The sequence below is a fragment of the Caenorhabditis briggsae genome, assembly GCF_000004555.2.
Source record: "Caenorhabditis briggsae complete genome, chrIII, whole genome shotgun sequence".
Taxonomy (NCBI): domain Eukaryota; kingdom Metazoa; phylum Nematoda; class Chromadorea; order Rhabditida; family Rhabditidae; genus Caenorhabditis; species Caenorhabditis briggsae.
The window spans coordinates 12976478-12994124 of NC_013490.2; the positions used below are offsets into that span (position 1 = coordinate 12976478).

At 35.8% G+C, this 17647-nt stretch overlaps 5 protein-coding genes across 5 annotated transcripts in view; 4 read left to right on the top strand and 1 right to left on the bottom strand.

The window, feature by feature from the left end:
- The window catches only part of CBG21212, a gene marked incomplete at both ends in the record, with an annotated part of 15587 nt that extends 10908 nt beyond the window's left edge, over positions 1-4679 (top strand). The window contains 8 exons of the mRNA XM_045244576.1: positions 302-409; positions 756-835; positions 1525-1683; positions 1984-2308; positions 2902-3055; positions 3106-3199; positions 3242-3623; positions 4569-4679. Coding sequence (XP_045097227.1) covers positions 302-409; positions 756-835; positions 1525-1683; positions 1984-2308; positions 2902-3055; positions 3106-3199; positions 3242-3623; positions 4569-4679 — 1413 coding nt within the window. The remainder of the gene's footprint in view (positions 1-301; positions 410-755; positions 836-1524; positions 1684-1983; positions 2309-2901; positions 3056-3105; positions 3200-3241; positions 3624-4568) is intronic.
- Positions 4680-5443: 764 nt separating this feature from the next.
- Positions 5444-11144, top strand: Cbr-exo-1 (the record flags this gene model as incomplete). Its single annotated transcript, XM_002642769.2, has 8 exons — positions 5444-5491; positions 5541-5750; positions 6421-6645; positions 7396-7611; positions 7813-8088; positions 9030-9290; positions 10372-10886; positions 10952-11144. The coding sequence occupies 8 exons, from the start codon at positions 5444-5446 to the stop codon at positions 11142-11144; spliced, it is 1944 nt and encodes a 647-aa protein (XP_002642815.2).
- Positions 11145-11386: 242 nt separating this feature from the next.
- On the top strand, positions 11387-14125 carry CBG21210 (the record flags this gene model as incomplete). Its single annotated transcript, XM_045244577.1, has 6 exons — positions 11387-11461; positions 11516-11614; positions 11671-11988; positions 12439-12765; positions 13624-13707; positions 14021-14125. The coding sequence occupies 6 exons, from the start codon at positions 11387-11389 to the stop codon at positions 14123-14125; spliced, it is 1008 nt and encodes a 335-aa protein (XP_045097228.1).
- Positions 14126-15070: 945 nt separating this feature from the next.
- Positions 15071-17647, bottom strand: part of CBG21208 — a gene marked incomplete at both ends in the record, with an annotated part of 8980 nt that continues 6403 nt past the window's right edge. Inside the window, 2 exons of the mRNA XM_002642766.1 lie at positions 15071-15367; positions 16389-16519. Of these exons, the coding sequence (XP_002642812.1) occupies positions 15071-15367; positions 16389-16519 (428 nt within the window). The remainder of the gene's footprint in view (positions 15368-16388; positions 16520-17647) is intronic.
- The window catches only part of Cbr-kin-21, a gene marked incomplete at both ends in the record, with an annotated part of 5470 nt that continues 4768 nt past the window's right edge, over positions 16946-17647 (top strand). The window contains one exon of the mRNA XM_002642767.1: positions 16946-17134. Within this exon, the coding sequence (XP_002642813.1) occupies positions 16946-17134 (189 nt within the window). The remainder of the gene's footprint in view (positions 17135-17647) is intronic.

Consider the following 17647-nt stretch of genomic DNA (forward strand, 5'->3'; position numbering starts at 1 on the left):
AGAAAACACTGAAAATCAATAAAAATTCAAATTTCGCGCGCTTTTGGCCTTGTTGGCCTAGAAAACTCACACCTGGCCGCTAGGCCACCGGTTCCCACTTTGACTTTTCGATGCCGTTTTTCTCAATCAAGGAATTTTTTTTTGAATTTTTTCTTTATTTTTATGGGAATCTACATGGAATTCTGCACAAAATAAAGCAATAAAATTTTTCACCGCACACCACCTTTAAGATTTTTTTGAAAAATTTCAAAAAAAATTTTTTTAATCTAACAAAATGTATTCAAAAATTTCAAATTTTCAGATATTCTTCAAAGCCGGCATGCTGGCTCGTCTGGAAGAACTTCGTGACGAGGCTCTGTCGGCTGTCATCCTCAAGTTCCAGTGCTCCGCCCGTCATTATCTTGCTCAGGTGAACAAAAAACATGTCAATTGTTCGATGGAGCAAATTTACTGATTCCGAAAATTCAAATTTGGATTTTTCTGGGTTTTTCGTCCCCCCCCCCCCCTCCTTAGTCTATACTCTATCTATCGATAGTTTTTTATCGCCTTTGTGCCAAGTGGCTCCGAGAACTCTGCGTCTCTCAAAGTACAGTACTCTCTCTCAATCTTTCGAAAATTTGTTTGCACACGGGTTTTTCTCCAAACCAAGAGAGATCCTTCGAAAATCCACCTACACTCTTGACAGCCCATCTTTATTGATTTTTTGGTTTAAAAAAAAAACTTTTTTTGAAATTTTGAAATTTGAACTTTTCCAGGTCGAATACAAACGACGGCTCGATCGCGAAGACGCCTATCCGATTATCCAGGAGAACGTGAGAGCTTGGATTAAGCTACGGTAGGTGTCCAATTTTTGTGAGAATCACATAAATTTAAGATCAAATCAAATCTCAGAAAATTTCCTATAGACTACAATTTGAATCTTTAAAATTGAACAAAAATGGGCAAAGTTACAGTAATTTTAAAGTTGTAACCTGTCGGGCGACACTCATCCTTAATTCTAACAGCGACAGTCTAGCTGATTTGGATCCGATTTTTATTAACTTAATAATATATTAAAGCTTAGAAAATTTTCTATCATCTGCAATTTAAATATCTGAAATTAAACAAAAATGGACCAAGTTACAATAGTTCGAAAGATGTACCCTCCTGTTGTCGAGAACAAGCACCTTCGCCTAGGATTAACAGTCACTGTTCAGTCAAGTTAGACCCAAATTACACGAAATTTATATTATTTTAAAGCTCAAAACTTTTTCCATCTTTTGCAATTTTAATTTTCGAAATTGAACAAAAATTGACAAAGTTATAGCGGTTTGAAAGTCGTGCTCCTCCTTCTGTTGCGCGCCGCTTATCCCTATTTCTAACAACCACAGTCTAGCTAATTTTGGTCAGAATTCTACAAATTTAACATCAAATTAAAGCTGAAAAAATTTCCTATATTATACAATTTAAATTTCTAAAATTGAGCAAAAACTAGCAAAGTTATAGCAATTTGAAAGCTGAAAAGTATATTATCAATTTTTTCAGCTCTTGGCCCTGGTACCGTCTGTTCTCTCGTCTCAAGCCGATGCTCAAGGGAATGAAGTCGAACGCAGAAATCGAAGCTTTGGAGAAGAAATGCAAGGAACTGGAGGAGAATCACAAGAGAGAGGAGGAGGCCAGAAAGAAATATGCCGATGAGTTGAGGTTAGTGAGACAGTTTTTTGAGACTATCAGAAAAGGGTCAGATTTTTAGATAAAATAAATATTATATGCGTAATTAGCACGTTGAGAGCTTTCAAATGAGTATACTCATGACCTAGTTTTCTCAATTTTAGATTTTGGGATACTGTAGCTAGCTTAAAGCTAGCTTAAAAACAAATTAGATAAATATAGGTCATCAGTATACTCATTCGAACCGGCTTGATGAGCTGGTAACAAATACGGGTGAGAAATTTGCAAAAAAATCAAAATTTGCCTGTAAAATCGGAGATTTGTGATTTTCAGAGCGAAAATCGATCAATACGAGGAGACAAAGGCGGCGTTGGAGCGTGATCGTATGCTTCTGGATAAGCGAAACAAGGAAATTGAGGAGCTGAACAGAAATCTGAAAGCCGAGTCCGAGTCGAACTATGAGAACGCGAAGAAGGCGGCGGAATTGGAGAAATTGAGAGAGAAAGAGAGAAAAGAGTGGGATGAGAAGGAGAGAAGAATGCAAATGGAAGCTGAGAACGAAACGAATCAGCATAAAACTCAAACTGAGAAGTTGAAGGATCAAATTGCGTCGATGCAAACCGATTATGATAAGTTGTCGGCGCAAAGAAAGGCTCAGGTATGCAGGAAACAAAAAATTAACCAAACATTTGAATTTGTCTTGTTGAGAGCTTCAAAATAAGTATAAACAAGTTTGTGTTTGTGCAAATTTGAAAACTCATGGAAAGTGCGCTCTGTTGAGAAAAAGCGAAAAATCGTCATAACTTGGTTAGTTTTAGTGCTAGCTTGTTAGTTTTTGAGGAATGCGCCTTGAAATTTGAGGCTCTTCAAAATGACCCTAGTTTCAATTAGTTTTAACAGTTTTTGGAAAGTGCGCTTTATTGATAAAAATAAAATTCGTCATACATGCTTATATTTTGGTCCAAACCTAGAAAAAAAACCAAATATTTGAATTCACCTCATTGAGAGCTTCAAAATGAGTATAAACAAGCCATATATTCATGCGACTTTCAGAAATTTAGGAAAACGCGCTCCATTGAGAAAAAACATACAAATTGTCATAAGTTCGTTAGTTTTAATGATAGCTTGATGATTTTTTGAGCTTCGATCTTGAAATATAGTGTCGTTTAAGATGAGTTTAATTTTGACTCTTTTTTTGAAATGTTTAGAAAATGCGCTCTTTTGAGAAAAACTTGAATTTCGATTTTTCAGGAGCAAATGAACGCGGAGCTCGTCGACGAAGTTGCCTTATTGAAGAACAAAGCCGAACGTGCCGAGGAACAGAAAAAGAAGTTGGTCGAGGATCTGGACGCCATGGATGATAAATTGGCAGCCGAGAAACGAGCCAACAATGAGCATGTAAAGCGTGAGTGTGGCCTAGAAAATGAATCCTAGGCCATTGGTTAATTTTTTCAGACAACAAAAAGTTGGAGGCTTCGCTGAAGGCTACGCAGACTCAATTGACATTGGCACTCAAGGAGAAACACGAGAACGATGTGGATTGTAAGAGGTAAGATCATTTTTCGGAACCAAGACAATGCTTTATTTCCAGACGCGAATCTGAAATCGGAGAGCTGAAACTCAAAGCTCAAGGAGACGCAAATCTAATCTCGAAGCTTCAAGCAATGCTCCGTCGTTGTATTTCGAGAATCGAGGAGCTGGAAGAAGATCTTCTGGAAGAGAGAAAACTCCGAATGAAAGCGGAGAGACAATTCAATGAGCTCCGTTCGGAATTCGATGTGCTCACGGAGCAAATGGCTGAGGCCAGTGGACAATTGACAGCTGAAGCTCATATTAATAAGGTCCGTGCAGAAGAGGTGTCCATGTTGAGACGGGACCTTCAGAAGAGAAATTTGAATCATGAAGCTTATATTTCGGATCTGTGCAATATGCAATACGCCACTGTCAACAATTTGAGAAATTTGAGTCAACAGGTATGTGTTTCTTTTTTTTATGCAATGGTGCTCTATTGAGAATTAGGTCCTTTTTTGAATTTTATTGGAAACACGCTCCGTTGATAAATTGTTCAAAAATTATCTGAAAAATCGCGAATTTTGAAAATCGAATTTTTTGATCTTCAGAAGCGTTTTCTGATTTTTTCACGATGTTAGACGTGTTTTGCTCAGAATTTCCGTCATTTTGATACCCATATCGACTGAATCCAATAGGATTCGAGTTTTGACGTCTTCTGGATTCAGAATAACCCAAAGTTTTGAAACTAGGGCAATATGGGTATCAAAAGGAAGGAAATTCAATGGAAAACAACTTTGACAATACCAAAACTTCTGAAAATGGTTCTGGAAAAAGTTAGAAGACGTCAAAAAACAGTTGGAAGACGACAAAAACCCTTGTTTTTCGTATTTTTTACGACGTTAGCCGTGTTTCCTTCAAAATGTCCGTAATTTTGACACCACAATCGACCAAATCTGCAAAAATCCGAGTTTTGACGTCTTCTGAATTCATAATACCAATAAATCTGCAACAAGGGCAATATGGGTATCAAAATGACGGGAATTTGATGGAAAACAATTTTAACGTAATGAAAAGTCCTGAAAATGATTCTGGAAAAAGTTAGAAGACGTAAAAATTTTTAGAAAAAAAAAATTTCAAAAATCTTTTTTTTTTGAAAATATATAATTTTCGAAAAATCGGAAATTCAAACTTTTTAAAATTCTGAAAAATTCTAGAAATAGAAATTCCAAAAGGCCAGAAAATTCAGTAAAATTGAAAATTCAGAATTTTCAGAAATATTTTTTGCGATTTTCAGCTTTTCTCTCGAATTTTATGAGATTTTTTTGAGATTTTATATAGATTTCGAAGGGTTTTCTCATTGAATTTACGATTTTTCCCCTGAAAATCTCCAATTTCCGATTTTTCAGTCCTCGGCCCTCGAAACCGAAGCTCTTCGTATTCTGGACCATCGTCGTGCGATCAGCAAACAACCACTTCCAAGAGTCTACGTCGAAGACCCGGATAGTGATTTGGAATGATAAGAAAAAGAAAAATATACATAATCCTTCCCAAAAAAATCCTTATTCTTCTGTTTTAGTAGATTTTTCCCCAATTTTACACCGATTTTCGTTTTTTCCCTTCATTTTCTACTACTCTGGCGCCAAACTACTCAAACAATTTCACGATTTTCAGTTCTTTTATCCCTTTTATAAACACTTTTTTATCTTTTTTTTAATCTTTTTTTTTGACTCCCCGCAAATTCCGGAGAAAAGTGGGCGGAGCCTAAATTGCAACCCTGGCACGGTTTTGCCGCATGCATACTTGTAACGGGCCGGGCTTTTTCCCGAATTTCGGAGGCCCGGCGGGCCTGTCATTCCACAATGTTTTGAAATTTTCAAAAAACACATAAGGGGGGGACCTTTATCTAATTTTTTTCAATCAAAAATTTTTTTTCGAGTTTTTAAAAAAATATTTTTTGATCAAACAGGCAAACAATCCAAAAAGCACAGAAAAAAATATAGAAAATTGTATTGAGAGCTCAAAATTCGGTTCAAAGTGACAAAGTTTTTGCTACCGGGCCTTGAAATTTTCTTCAGGCCCGGCCCGGAATTTTACAAGTATGGCCGCATGGTTTTTGACCGCATCCAAATGTGCTAAGCGGGGCCTCTTTTTTTTTCACTGCCATACTGCAAGCGCGCTCTATGGTTAAATTTCGTCACCGCGAGATTTGAATTGAAAAATTCGCTTTCTCAGCGATTTTCAGCCAATTTCCTCACTTTTACTTACTTTTTAACCGGATAAAATGGGAATTACGGGTCTTTTACCGTTTGTAAAGAACGCTTGTAGAAAGGTAAGCCCTAAAATAATGGAATTTCGCGGGAATTTCGAGAGTTTTCCAGGGAAATATTCGAGAACTCCGCGGGAAGTCGGTGGCCATCGATGTTAGTTGTCTTCTACACCGTGGATTGACTGGATGTATGGATAAGATTCATATGGGCGAAGAGACGCAGAGTTATATTAACTATGTCGACAAATATATTCAAGAATTACTGGGAATGGAGTGCCATGTGGTCATGGTGTTCGATGGAAGACCATTGCCGGCTAAAAAGGTGAATTTGAAAAAAGAAACGCGGGTGGAATTTAGCTGGAATGTATTATAAATAGAAAGAGCGCGAAATATTTTCGACAACAAAAAAACTAAAATCGAAGAAATTGGTTTATGGAAGAGTGGAAAAAGCTGAAAAATGAAAAAATTTTTCGAAAAAATGAATTTTATATCATAAAAATCAGCGAAAAATTATATACAACACAAGCCTAAAATTGAAGGAATTGGATTTTGGAAATTTTCGAAAAATTAAGAAAAAACTTTTTTTTTTCAAAAGTTTTCAATTTTGTTTTAAATTTTGCAAAAAAAAATCTTGAAGTTTTAAGACAAAACTTTTATCAAAAGAGTCTAAAACCGAAAAATTGTAATTTTGAAAAAAATTTTTTTTTCAAAAACTTCTTTTTTCAAAAAAAAAATTTCTTCGGAAAAATCCAAATTTAACATCAAATTATAGCGAATTTCCTGTTGATTTTTTTGATATGTTTTTTTCAGTTTTGTTTTCTCGAAAATTGTGATTTTCAGAAATTTTTTAAATTCCGAAAGTCTTTTTTTTCAATTTTTCAGATTTTCCACACTTCCAATTATTCAATTTTCTTGAATTTCAAACCATTTTAAAGCTAATTTTTCACATTTCCCGCCAAATCGAAACAATTTCGAAAAATCCCGAATTCCAGAGCACAAATGACGATCGTCGTGAGATGCGGGAGAAGCGAAAAGAGCATGCTGAAATGCTTCTGGCCAAGGGAAAAGAACGAGAAGCCCGAGATCATTATCGATTGGCGACGACGATTTCAGCGGAAATCGTCGAAAAAACTATCGTTTTTTTCCGAAAAATTCGAAATGTCGATGTGGTTGTGGCACCGTATGAAGCCGACGCCCAATTGGCTTACTTGATGCAGGTTCGACTGGAAAACACTGAAAATAGGGGTTTTTGACTTGAAAATTGAAAAAATTGGGAGTTTTTTACCCCTAGAAAGTTCTGGAAATGAAAAATTTTTAACTGAAATTTTGGAAAAAATTCGCAAAAAAGTTTTTTTTTTCCAGATTTTCAAATTTTTGATCTTCAGAAGCTTTTTTCTGATTTTTTCACAATGTTAGCTGTGTTTTTCTCAAAATTTCCGTCGTTTTGATACCAATTTCGATCAAATTAGCATAATTTTGATTTTTGACGTCTTCTGACTTTAGAATTCGCAAAATTCTGAAGTTAGGGCAATATGGGTATCAAAATGACGCGAATTTCATAGAAAACAACTTTGACAATACCAAAACTTCTGAAAATGATTCTGGAAAAAGTTAGAAGACGTCAAATTTTCAGAAGACTTCAAAAAATGGTTGGAAGATGTCAAAAACCCTTTTTCGAGGTTCTTAACAACGTTATCTGCATTTACACGAAATCTAGGTCATTTTTTTTACCAATTTCTAATCAAATTAGCGTGATTTCGATTTTTGACGTCTTCTGAATTCAGAATTCACGAAATTCGGGAATGGTGGCAATATGGGTATCAAAATGACAGGAATTTGATGGAAAACAAGTTTGACGTCACGAAAATTCATAAAAATGATTCTGGAAAAAGTTAGAAGACGTCAAAATTTTTTAGAAAAAAATTTTCAAAAAAAATATTTTTTTCAAAATTTTCCCATTTTTTCAGTCAAAACTAGTGGACGCTGTGGTGACTGAAGACTCGGATCTAATCGTTTTCGGATGTGAAACGATCTATTTCAAGTGGCAATCAGTGACTGGAGATTGCTCAGTTTACCAAAAATCGGACCTCAAAAAATGCTTCTCCGGCGAGTTGGGCGGCGAAAAATTCGATTTTGTCAAATTCCGACGCATTTGTATTTTAGCGGGATGTGATTATTTGCAGGTGAAAGTTTGAAAAAATCGATTAAAAAAAAATTTTTTTTTGGAATTTTCAGATTTTTCGAAAAAAAAAATTTTTTCAATTTTTGAATTTTTTGAGAAAATCTTTCAGAATTTTTATTTTTAGCCGATTTTAGGCCGTGATATCAATTTTTATCAGAATTTGATGATTTTGAAATTTTTCAAAAAATCTGAAATTTTGCAGTCTGGACTCCCCGGCGTCGGACTGGCCACTGCAGTGAAGTTCTTCTCGCTCACATCGATAAAGGACCTTCGCATATTGCTCAGAAAAATTCCGTCGTATCTGAAGAATCCGAAATTAAAGGAACATGTGAATGAGGAATTTATTCGGGGATTCGAACGAGCTGAAAATACATTTAAGCATCAAATTGTGTTCGATCCCAGGGAACGGTGTCAGAAGCCGTTGACACCGTATCCAGCGATGGATATTGATGATGAATTAGAAATTTTGGATTTTGAGGTGCATTTTTACGGATTTTAGTGTGAAAATTGGTCTAAAATGGGTGTTTTTAAACCTGGAAAAGTTGAATTTTTCGAAAACAAAAATGTTTTTTTGAATTTTCTGATTTTCAGAAACTCTTCCTGCTTTTTTACGACGTTAACCGTGTTTCTTTCGAAATTTCCGTCATTTTGATACCCATATCAAATAGATTCGATAGGATTCGAGTTTTGACGTCTTCTGGATTCAGAATAACCCAAAGTTTTGAAACTAGGGCAATATGGGTATCAAAAGGAAGGAAATTCAATGGAAAACAACTTTGACGATGCCAAAACTCCTGGAAATGATTCTGGAAAAAGTTAGAAGACGTCAAAATTTTAGAAAACGTCAAAAAACAGTTGGAAGACGACAAAAAACCTTGTTTTTTGTATTTTTTACGACGTTAGCCGTGTTTCCCTCAAAATGTCCGTAATTTTGACACCACAATTGGCCAAATCCGCAAAAATCCGAGTTTTGACGTCTTCTGAATTCAGAATACCAATAAATCTGCAACAAGGGCAATATGGGTATCAAAATGACGGGAATTTGATGGAAAACAAGTTTAACGTTATGAAAAGTCCTGAAAATGATTCTGGAAAAAGTTAGAAGACGTAAAAATTTTTAGAAAAAAATTTTCAAAAATCTTTTTTTTTTGAAAATATATAATTTTCGAAAAATCGGAAATTCAAACTTTTTAAAATTCTGAAAAATTCTAGAAAAAGGAAATTCCAAAAGGCCAGAAAATTCAGAAAAATTGAAAATTCAGAATTTTCAGAAATATTTTTTGCGATTTTCAGCTTTTCTCTCGAATTTTATGATAAAAACAGAAATTTCATGAAAAACGACGTTGACGATGCCAAAACTCCTGAAAACTCTTCTGAAAAAAAGTTAGAAGACGTCAACATTTTTTGTAATTTTTTCAGTCTCCCGCCGAGTCGAAATCTGAAATTTCGACGAAATTTGAATATGCTGGAACAGCGGAAACCCAACGATCATCGATTCGTTTGGCACTTGGAAATCCATCGAATAATTCGAAAAATTCGATCGATGATCGATTTCTATTGATTCAACCGATTCCAGAATGGAGTATTTGGGGATTACGGTACGAGAGTAAAGGACAGGAAATGCAGAAATTGGCGAAAAAGAAGGAGGAGGAGGCGATGGAGTGTGGAGGAGCGTTTAAGGTGCATTTTCAGAAAAAATTGAAATCGACAAATTTGGATTTTTGGAAAAGTGAAAAAAAAAGAAAATTGGAAAAAAGGCAAATTGTTTTTCAACATTTTTGAGTAAAAATCTCAAAGTTTAAATATGAATTTTATATAATTGAAATGAGCGAAAAATTCTCTATAAAATGATAATAAAATCGAAGTATTCGAATCCTTGGAAAAATTTTTTTAAATAATAAATTTTGAAAAAAACTTTTTTTTTTTAATTTTCAGCTGATTTTTTTGTTTTATTTCCAGTTATTTTTCTCAAAAAAAGTGCGATTTTTTTCGAAATTTTCGAAATTTTTTTAAAAGAAAATCAATTTTGATAAAAATCGGCTGGAAATAATCAGCTGAGCCCAAATATCGGCGAATAACCAAAAATGACAAAAAATTTTTAATTTAAGTTACAGAATTTTCAAATTTTTGAATTTTTGAAAAAAAAAAGTTTCCCGAAAATTCGAAATTTCGAGTGAAATCCATAAATTTGATATCAAATTGAATTAAAAAAATAACATTTTCAAAGAAAAATATCAAAAATCAAAAAAGTTGCAGAATTTTGTAATGGGGTTATTCATGTAGCGAAAATATGTATTGAAATGCATTTCCGCGCCCTCGAAATTAGATTTCCCCCATCCTGCACAAAGTTTAAAGGCGCATCCCTTTTTCCAGAAAAGATATCTCGCCACGCGATGTATTGAAATGCATTTACAGTTATGTCGCGAAATGCTTTGAAATACATTTCGCGACGCTCATGCATTGAATGTCGAGGGCGCGGAAATGCATTTCAATACATATTTTCGCTACATGAATAACCCCATAAGAAAAAATTGTAGTTTGTAGTGTGTAGTTTGTCGAAAAGGAACATTTTGAATTTTTTTTGGTAATTGAGTTTTTGTAGTTTGTAGTGTGGGTTGTCAAATTTTTTTGGAATTTCCAATTTTTTAGAGTTTCTAATGTTTTTGACATTTTGAAACAAAAAAAATGATTTTTAAAATTTTTCCGAAAATTTAAAATTTAAAAAATTCGAAATTGTAGTTTGTAGTCTCTCTTTTTGTAGCTCGACTCTCCATCCGTCGTTCAAAAACGTCCGAAAATACCCGGAAAAATCGATAAAATCGACGAATCCGACGATATCGTAGCTCAATTCATGGCGGAAATCGAAAACGAGAAACAGGCGATGAAGAAGCGGAAAAACGCCCCCGCATCTGATTATTCCGCTGAACATGTGCTGAAAAAGTATGCGGAACCCGAGAAGAAGCGCCAGAAAGTGCTCGAAGTGGTCGACGACGATTTTTCCGAGCTATTTGAGCTAAAAGTTCCGGAAAAGGCGAAAAAAGTGGAAATTCTTGAAAAAAGTCCAGAAAAATCTGCTGAAAACGAGCTAAAACCGCCGCCAATCCTCCGGAAATCCACGTCGACACCCGAATCATCGAGAAAATTCCAGAAATTCCAATCCCCACTTTTATCCCACCAAACATCGGCTCCACCGGCTCCAAAAGGCTCGGGCAGCACTGAATATGCGGAAAAAACAGGAATTTCCAAGTATTTCTCACGGAAAACCGCCGAAAATGGGTAATTTTTGAAGAAATTAATTTTTTTTTGAAAAATTGAATTTTCTGATTCCCCGCTTTTTTCAGCCCTTCAAAAACGAAAAATCCATTCCGTTGCCCGGCTTTTATCAAATCTGAACCGAAAATTGAGGGAAAAATCGAGGAACAACCAAAAACCCAGGAAAAAACGGTTTTATCAGCTCTCGAGGAGAATTGCACCGCCACCTATCGATTTGTGGGATTCAAGTCGGCGGGATTGCGTCGGAAGCCGAAGAATTGAACTTTTCACGATTTTTATGCTAGATTTCGCTGTTTTTTCGGGCTTTTTTTGTCATATTTTACCGGTTTTTCTGTTGAAAATGAATTATTTTTCTCCCCCTTTTTTTCGTCCGGTCCGCAAATGTGCGTAGGCTGCCGCACATTTCGGTACGCAAACACCACCGCAGTGACGTGGTTCGCCTTCCTTTTTTATCGGATTCTCACCTGGATTTCTAGCGTTTTTTAGCGTTTGTTCGACGAAAAATGGCTGATAAATTGTTCGCGATCAGAAACTACTTCTTTCTGGGAAGCTATCAGTCCTGTATCGGCGAGGCATTGGTGAGAAAAATTCCGAAAATTCAAAAATTCGCAAAAAAAATTCAATTTTTGCAGAAATTCCAAACAAAAAGCGAGGAGGAGAAGCAGGAGAAGGACGTCTACCTGTATAGAGCCTATATCGCTCAGGGCCAGGCTTTTATTCCGTTGAAAGAGGTTTGAAAATTTTGAATTTCGCGCAAAAAAGTTTTTTCGAAAAAAAAATAATTCAGATCCCAGCGACGACGAAATCGGCGGACTTGGCGGCGGTTCGCAAATTCGCGGAATTCCGGAACAATCCGGCTGCCCAGAAGAAGATTTTGGCGGAAATCAAGGAAGAAGTGGCATCGAAAAGTCTGAAGAGTGAAATCGCCGGAGTCCTAGCTGCCGCGATTCTGAATGAGGCGGATGTAAGGGATTTGAGCTTGGAAAAACGGGAAAATTCGAAAAAATTCAAATTTTCTAGCAGAAAAATCGAGAAAAATCGAAAAAATAGTTTTCCTCAAATTTTCGAATTCGGGAAGCTTTTTAAAGATATTTTCACGTCGTCAGCTGTGTATCCCTCGAAATTCCCGTCATTTTGATACCCATATTGACCGAATTCGAAAAATGTCGAAATCCTGACGTCTTTTGAAATCTGAATCTCAAAATGTCGAGGTTGAAGAAATAGTTTCCGAAATTTCACGACGTCAACTTTCTTTGTTTCTGAATTAGTGACATTTTGATACCAATTTCACCTATGTTCGACAAAATTAGAAATCCGACGTCTTCTGAATTCAGAATACACCAACATTCAGAAGTTAGGGCAATATGGGTATCAAAATGACAGGAATTAGATAAAGAACAACTTCGACGGCGTGACAATTGCTAAAAATTATTATTTAAAAAGTTAGTACACGTAATCGACCATATTCGATACGATTTGAATTTGAACCTCTTCACAAAATTCTGAAAATAATTTTTTTATAAAGCTAGAAGACGTCAAATTCTTCAATTTTCAGCAAACCGAAGACGCTTTCCGCGCGGTGTCCCGCTTCGACGGTCTCGAAGCTCGCGCCTCGAAGGTCTTCACTCTCATCAAGATGAATAAGCGGAAGTTGGCGATTCAAGAAGTCAAAAAGATGAATCAAATCGATGAGGACGCGACGCTGTCTCAATTGGCGAATGCCTTGGTCGCCTCGTTTGGAGCATCTGGAAAAGTGAAAGATGCTCTTTACATCTACTCCGAAATGGCCGACAAGTACGGTAGAACGACGGATCTGGAGATGCACCAGGCCATTGTCAGCGTTTTGACTCAGGATTACGCAGCTGCCGAGGAGCTTTTGGAGGTAATTTTTGGCTGGAAATTGACTTTTTGGAAGTTTTGGTGACGATTGAACTTGTTTTTCATGTGATTCCCGTCATTTTGATACTTATATTGCCATAGATCCGAAATTTTGCGGATTCAGAATTCAGAATTCAGAAGACGTCCAAACTCAAATCGTATCGAATTCGGTCAATATTGGTATCAAAATGACGGAAAAGACACAGAAAACAGTTCTGACGATTTGATTTTCGCTAAAAATGATTCTGGAGGCATTTTGAAGACGTTCAAGTGGAGATGGAAAAGATTTGACGTCGTCTAAGTTTCTCCAGAATCATTTTCAGAAATTTTCGCGCCGTCAGAAAGGTTTTCCATGAAATTCCTGTCATTTTGATACCCATATTGCCCTATATCCAGGGTTTTGTGAATTCAGAATCCAGAAGACGCTTAAAAATTGACGTCTTCAGAATTCAATTTTTGCTTTAAAAAAAAACAGTTTTTCCCGTCGTCCACCTGTTTTTTCATCGAGTTTCCAAGATTTTGACGCCAAAAACTGCTGAATTCGAAATTCGACGTCTTCTGAATTCAGAAGACATTGGATTTATCAAAACCTTCAAATTCGATTATTTTCACTCAAAAATGACAATAATCTGATGAAAAACCAGCTCAAAATGCAATTTTCGACTAACAATGCTTCTGTAGGTTGGAATTTTGAAGATTCTGAATTCAGAAGACGTCAATTTTTGAGCTTACTCGAATTTTCTCGTTTTTGCCTTCAAATACGACTGAAATCGTATTTCAAGCTAATATGGCGACGGGAAAACTTCTAAAAAAGGAAAATTCGGGATTTCGAAGACGTCGAAAAATTGATTTATTCTTTCAGAGTTCGCTGGAGAGAGACAACAAGGACGCTGACGTGCTCATCAATTCGCTTGTCGCTGCTCAACTCAACGAGAAGGATGATGAGGTGAAATTTCTGAAATTTTGAGCCCAGATTCCTCGAAAAATAATTTTCACGCCTTTTGAGATGAATTCAGATGATTTTCAAGCAAAACGAATAACAGGAACATGTTCCCCGTTGAATTCCCGTCATTTTGATACCCATTTTGCTCTATATCCGAATTTTCACGAATGCTGAATTGAGAAGACGTCAAAATCGAATCGGGTCGATGTTAGTATCAAAATGGCGGGGGAGAAACAGAAAACACTGTTAACGACGGGAATTTCGCTGAAAATGATTCTGGAGGCATTCAGAAGACGTCGAATTCTGAACTTTGCAGATCACTGAACGCTACCTGTCCCAGCTGAAACATGAGCATCCGAGCCACCCATGGGTCGTGGACTTCACCAGAAAAGAGGATGAATTCGACAGTATCGCCTTCTAAATTATCGGTTTAATGATTTCCCCTCCCCTGAAAAAATTGTACCCCTAAATTATTGTGATTCATGCTATGTTAACTCGAAGATGTCTCCAAATTTCCTATTTCTTCTTTTTTTTTTGTGTAAAGTAAGTTATGTACAATAAACTTTTGATTTTTAAACTATTCGAAAAAAAAAAATTTTTTTTCAGCTTTGTTCACAGTTTTTTGCTGGAAATTAGAAAATCAGTTTCCTTTTTTTTGAATTTCGAAAAATTGAAAAAAATACAACAATTGTCTAAAATTACAAAATTCGCAATTTCCGAAAAATTCAGAAATTGAAGAATCAATATTTTTATACATACTATTTTGATTTCTGCTCAAAATTATAGGTTTAGGCTAAAACGCCTTACAGTCTAAGATCCCATGTACCCTCAGAACCAATGTACCCTAAGAACTCGATGTACCCTTTTTCGATGTACCCTTGGATCGTGGGCCGAATTTTTCTGTTCAGTGGATAATAGGCCTGAAGTTCAGCTCTACAGAGAACGTGTCTTAAAAATTGGAAATCAGAAATTCGAACTTCTAAAAATTCTCAAATTTAAAAAATCTGGAAAAAAGCAAAAAAAAATCCATATTTCAATCTTTCCAGACTCTGAAAAACCAAAATTATCAGAAATTTCCCAAAAAAAAAAACCCGAAAAATCCAAGAATTAAGAATGCTCCAAAATTTCCGAAATTTCAAAATTTTCAGAAAACATTTTCTGAGAATCCAACAAAACATTCAAAAACTCTAAACTTCCAGAATTCCAGAAAAAATGCAAAACTTCAGAAAATTAATAATTTCGAAAATTCTCCGACAATCCGAAAATCCAAAATTCTAGTTTTTTTTTGAGAATTTCAAACAGTTTGAATTGAGAAAATAGGAAATTTTATGTACAAAAATAAATAAATAATCCAAAATCATAGAATTTATTTCTTCGTCGTCTTTCCCAACGTCTTCTGAATTCTCTCCCTCATCGCTTTGGCCTCCTTTAGTTTCCAAATGAATTCTTCCAATTGCGATTCGTTGAAATCTAGAAAAATCGATTTAACTTCCGTTTCTCCGGCTGAAACTATTTTCAGATCCACGCCAATTCTCGGAGAATTCCCATGATTTTCGAAAAGCGACGATTTGTGAATTTTCGAAATTTTGACGTCGAAATCGACGATTTCATCATAGGACCATTGGATTGTCTCGAGTTGAGCACATAGGCGGCAACGGATTTTCTGGAAATTTTGATTTTTGAAACTTTCGAAAAATTTCTTTTTGAAATTTTCGAATTTATTCGAATTCTGGTTTTTTTTTTCAATTTTCGGAAATTTCGAATTTTTCAGATTTTCAGAAACTTCTAACTTTTTCCAGAATCATTTTTATGAATTTTCGTGACGTCAAAACTGTTTCTCATGAAACTTCCATCATTTTGATAGCCATATCGGCCGAATTTTAAAGTTTTCGAAATTCTGACGTCTTCTGAATTCAGAATCCATAAAATTTGGGATATAGGACAATATGGGTATCAAAATAACGAACACTTTATAAGAAACAACTCTGACGTCACGAAAACTTCTGAAAATTGTTCTGGAAAAAGTTAGAAGACGTCAAATATTCTGAAGACTTCGAATAGATAGTTGGAAGATGGAAAAACACCTTTTTCTGGTTTTTTCACAACGTTATCTGTATTTTCCATGAAATTCCTGTCATTTTGATACCCATATTGCCACCATTCCTGAACTTCGTAAATTCTGAATTCAGAAGGCGTCAAAAATCAAAATTACGCTGATTTGATCGAATCGGGTATAATAATGACCGAAAATTCATGCAAAATACAGATAACATTGTGAAAAAAACCAGAAAACGGTTTTTCCCATCTTCCAACTAACTTTTTGAAGTCTTCTGGATCTTTGACGTCTTCTAACTTTTTCCAGAATCATTTTTATGAATTTTCGTGACGTCAAAACTGTTTCTCATGAAATTTCCGTCATTTTGATACCCGTATTGTCCTATATCCCAAATTTTATGGATTCTGAATTCAGAAGACGTCAAAATTTCGAAAACTTTCGAATTCGACCGATATGGGTATCAAAATGACGGAAATTTGGAGAAAAACACGGTTAACTTCGTGGAAAAATCAGAAAAAGCTTCTGAAGATCAAGAAACTAGAAAACCAAGAAGAATTTTTTTTTTAATTTTGGAATTTCAGAAAATTTCGAAATTCCTAAAAAATGCCAGAATCTTAAAATTCCCCACCTCAAAAACATTGCTCATCTTCTCTGTCACATCATCTCCCAAGTTCTCACTAATCCTCCCACGTCTTCCAGCCTCGGTAAGCACAACCCAAACGGCTTCAGCGGTTTGTTGATTAGTGATTAGGTGATAGTCTGGAAACATGCATGTTTTTTTAATTAGGCCAACGTGAGATTTGGCGCCAAATTTGAAATTGAAAAATTTGAAATTGTCTGAAATGACATCTTCGGAATTTTTCGGAATTTTCCGATTTTTTGAAAATTTCGGAATTTTCTTAATTTAAGAAAAATTCGCTGGTCTCTTTAATGAGGCCAACATGAATATTTGGCGCCAAAATTTTCAAATTCCTCGTGTCAAATAGGCTCCGCCACCTGTCTTATCCACATCAATGGATATCGATCGATTGATTCAGTACCTTTTTCAAATCGAATAGAATAAAAGCGCCTCGAAAAAAAAGAGTCAAGAAACAAAAGAAGAAGGAGAGAACAAACCAAAATAGCCTGATTCGATTTTATTGGAGAACAAAAAATCTGTGGAAGAAAAAAAAACGATTTAAAGAAATGACGAAACAACAATCAACAACCGATCAGAATAGTTGTCAAACGGCAGAAGCGATCGGCAAACGCGATTCGAGGACGAATTTGGAGATTGATGGAGTTGTCGATGGGACGGAGGGCGCCGGGAACACCACCGATTTGGAGAGATCCGGAAGTTGTCCCGATTTGGCTGGTGTCGAGAAGCCTGATGATGTGAGTGGTCCAGGAGATCAAAAAAAGTGGAGAAGAAATTTTGGAAAACGAATTCCATAGTGAAAAATGGTCTCTAAAATGCCAAAAAGAAAACCATTTTAAAATAGTAAAACCCCAAAAAAAGGCGAAAAAATAGCTAAATTACAACCTTGAAAACGGGGCCCTGACGGGCCGAAAACGGCCCGGCCCATAACTTCCCCCAGCTTCTAGATTTTCGGACCCACTAAAAAGGGTACGATAGAGAAACTCCAGAGCTCAAAAATAATCCTATTTGGACTACTGTAGCTTGTCTATGAGCAAAGTTACAAGCCAAAATCCCTGGCGGGCCGAAAACGGACCAAAATGGCACCCAAAACTTGCCCGTCCCAAAAATTCCCTCAGCTTCTAGATTTTCGGACCCACTAAAATGGATTCGATAGAAAAACTCAAAGGCTACACAATGATCTTATTTGGATTACTGTAGCTTGTCTATGAGCAAGGTTACAAGCCAAAAATCCATCCGAGCTACACAGT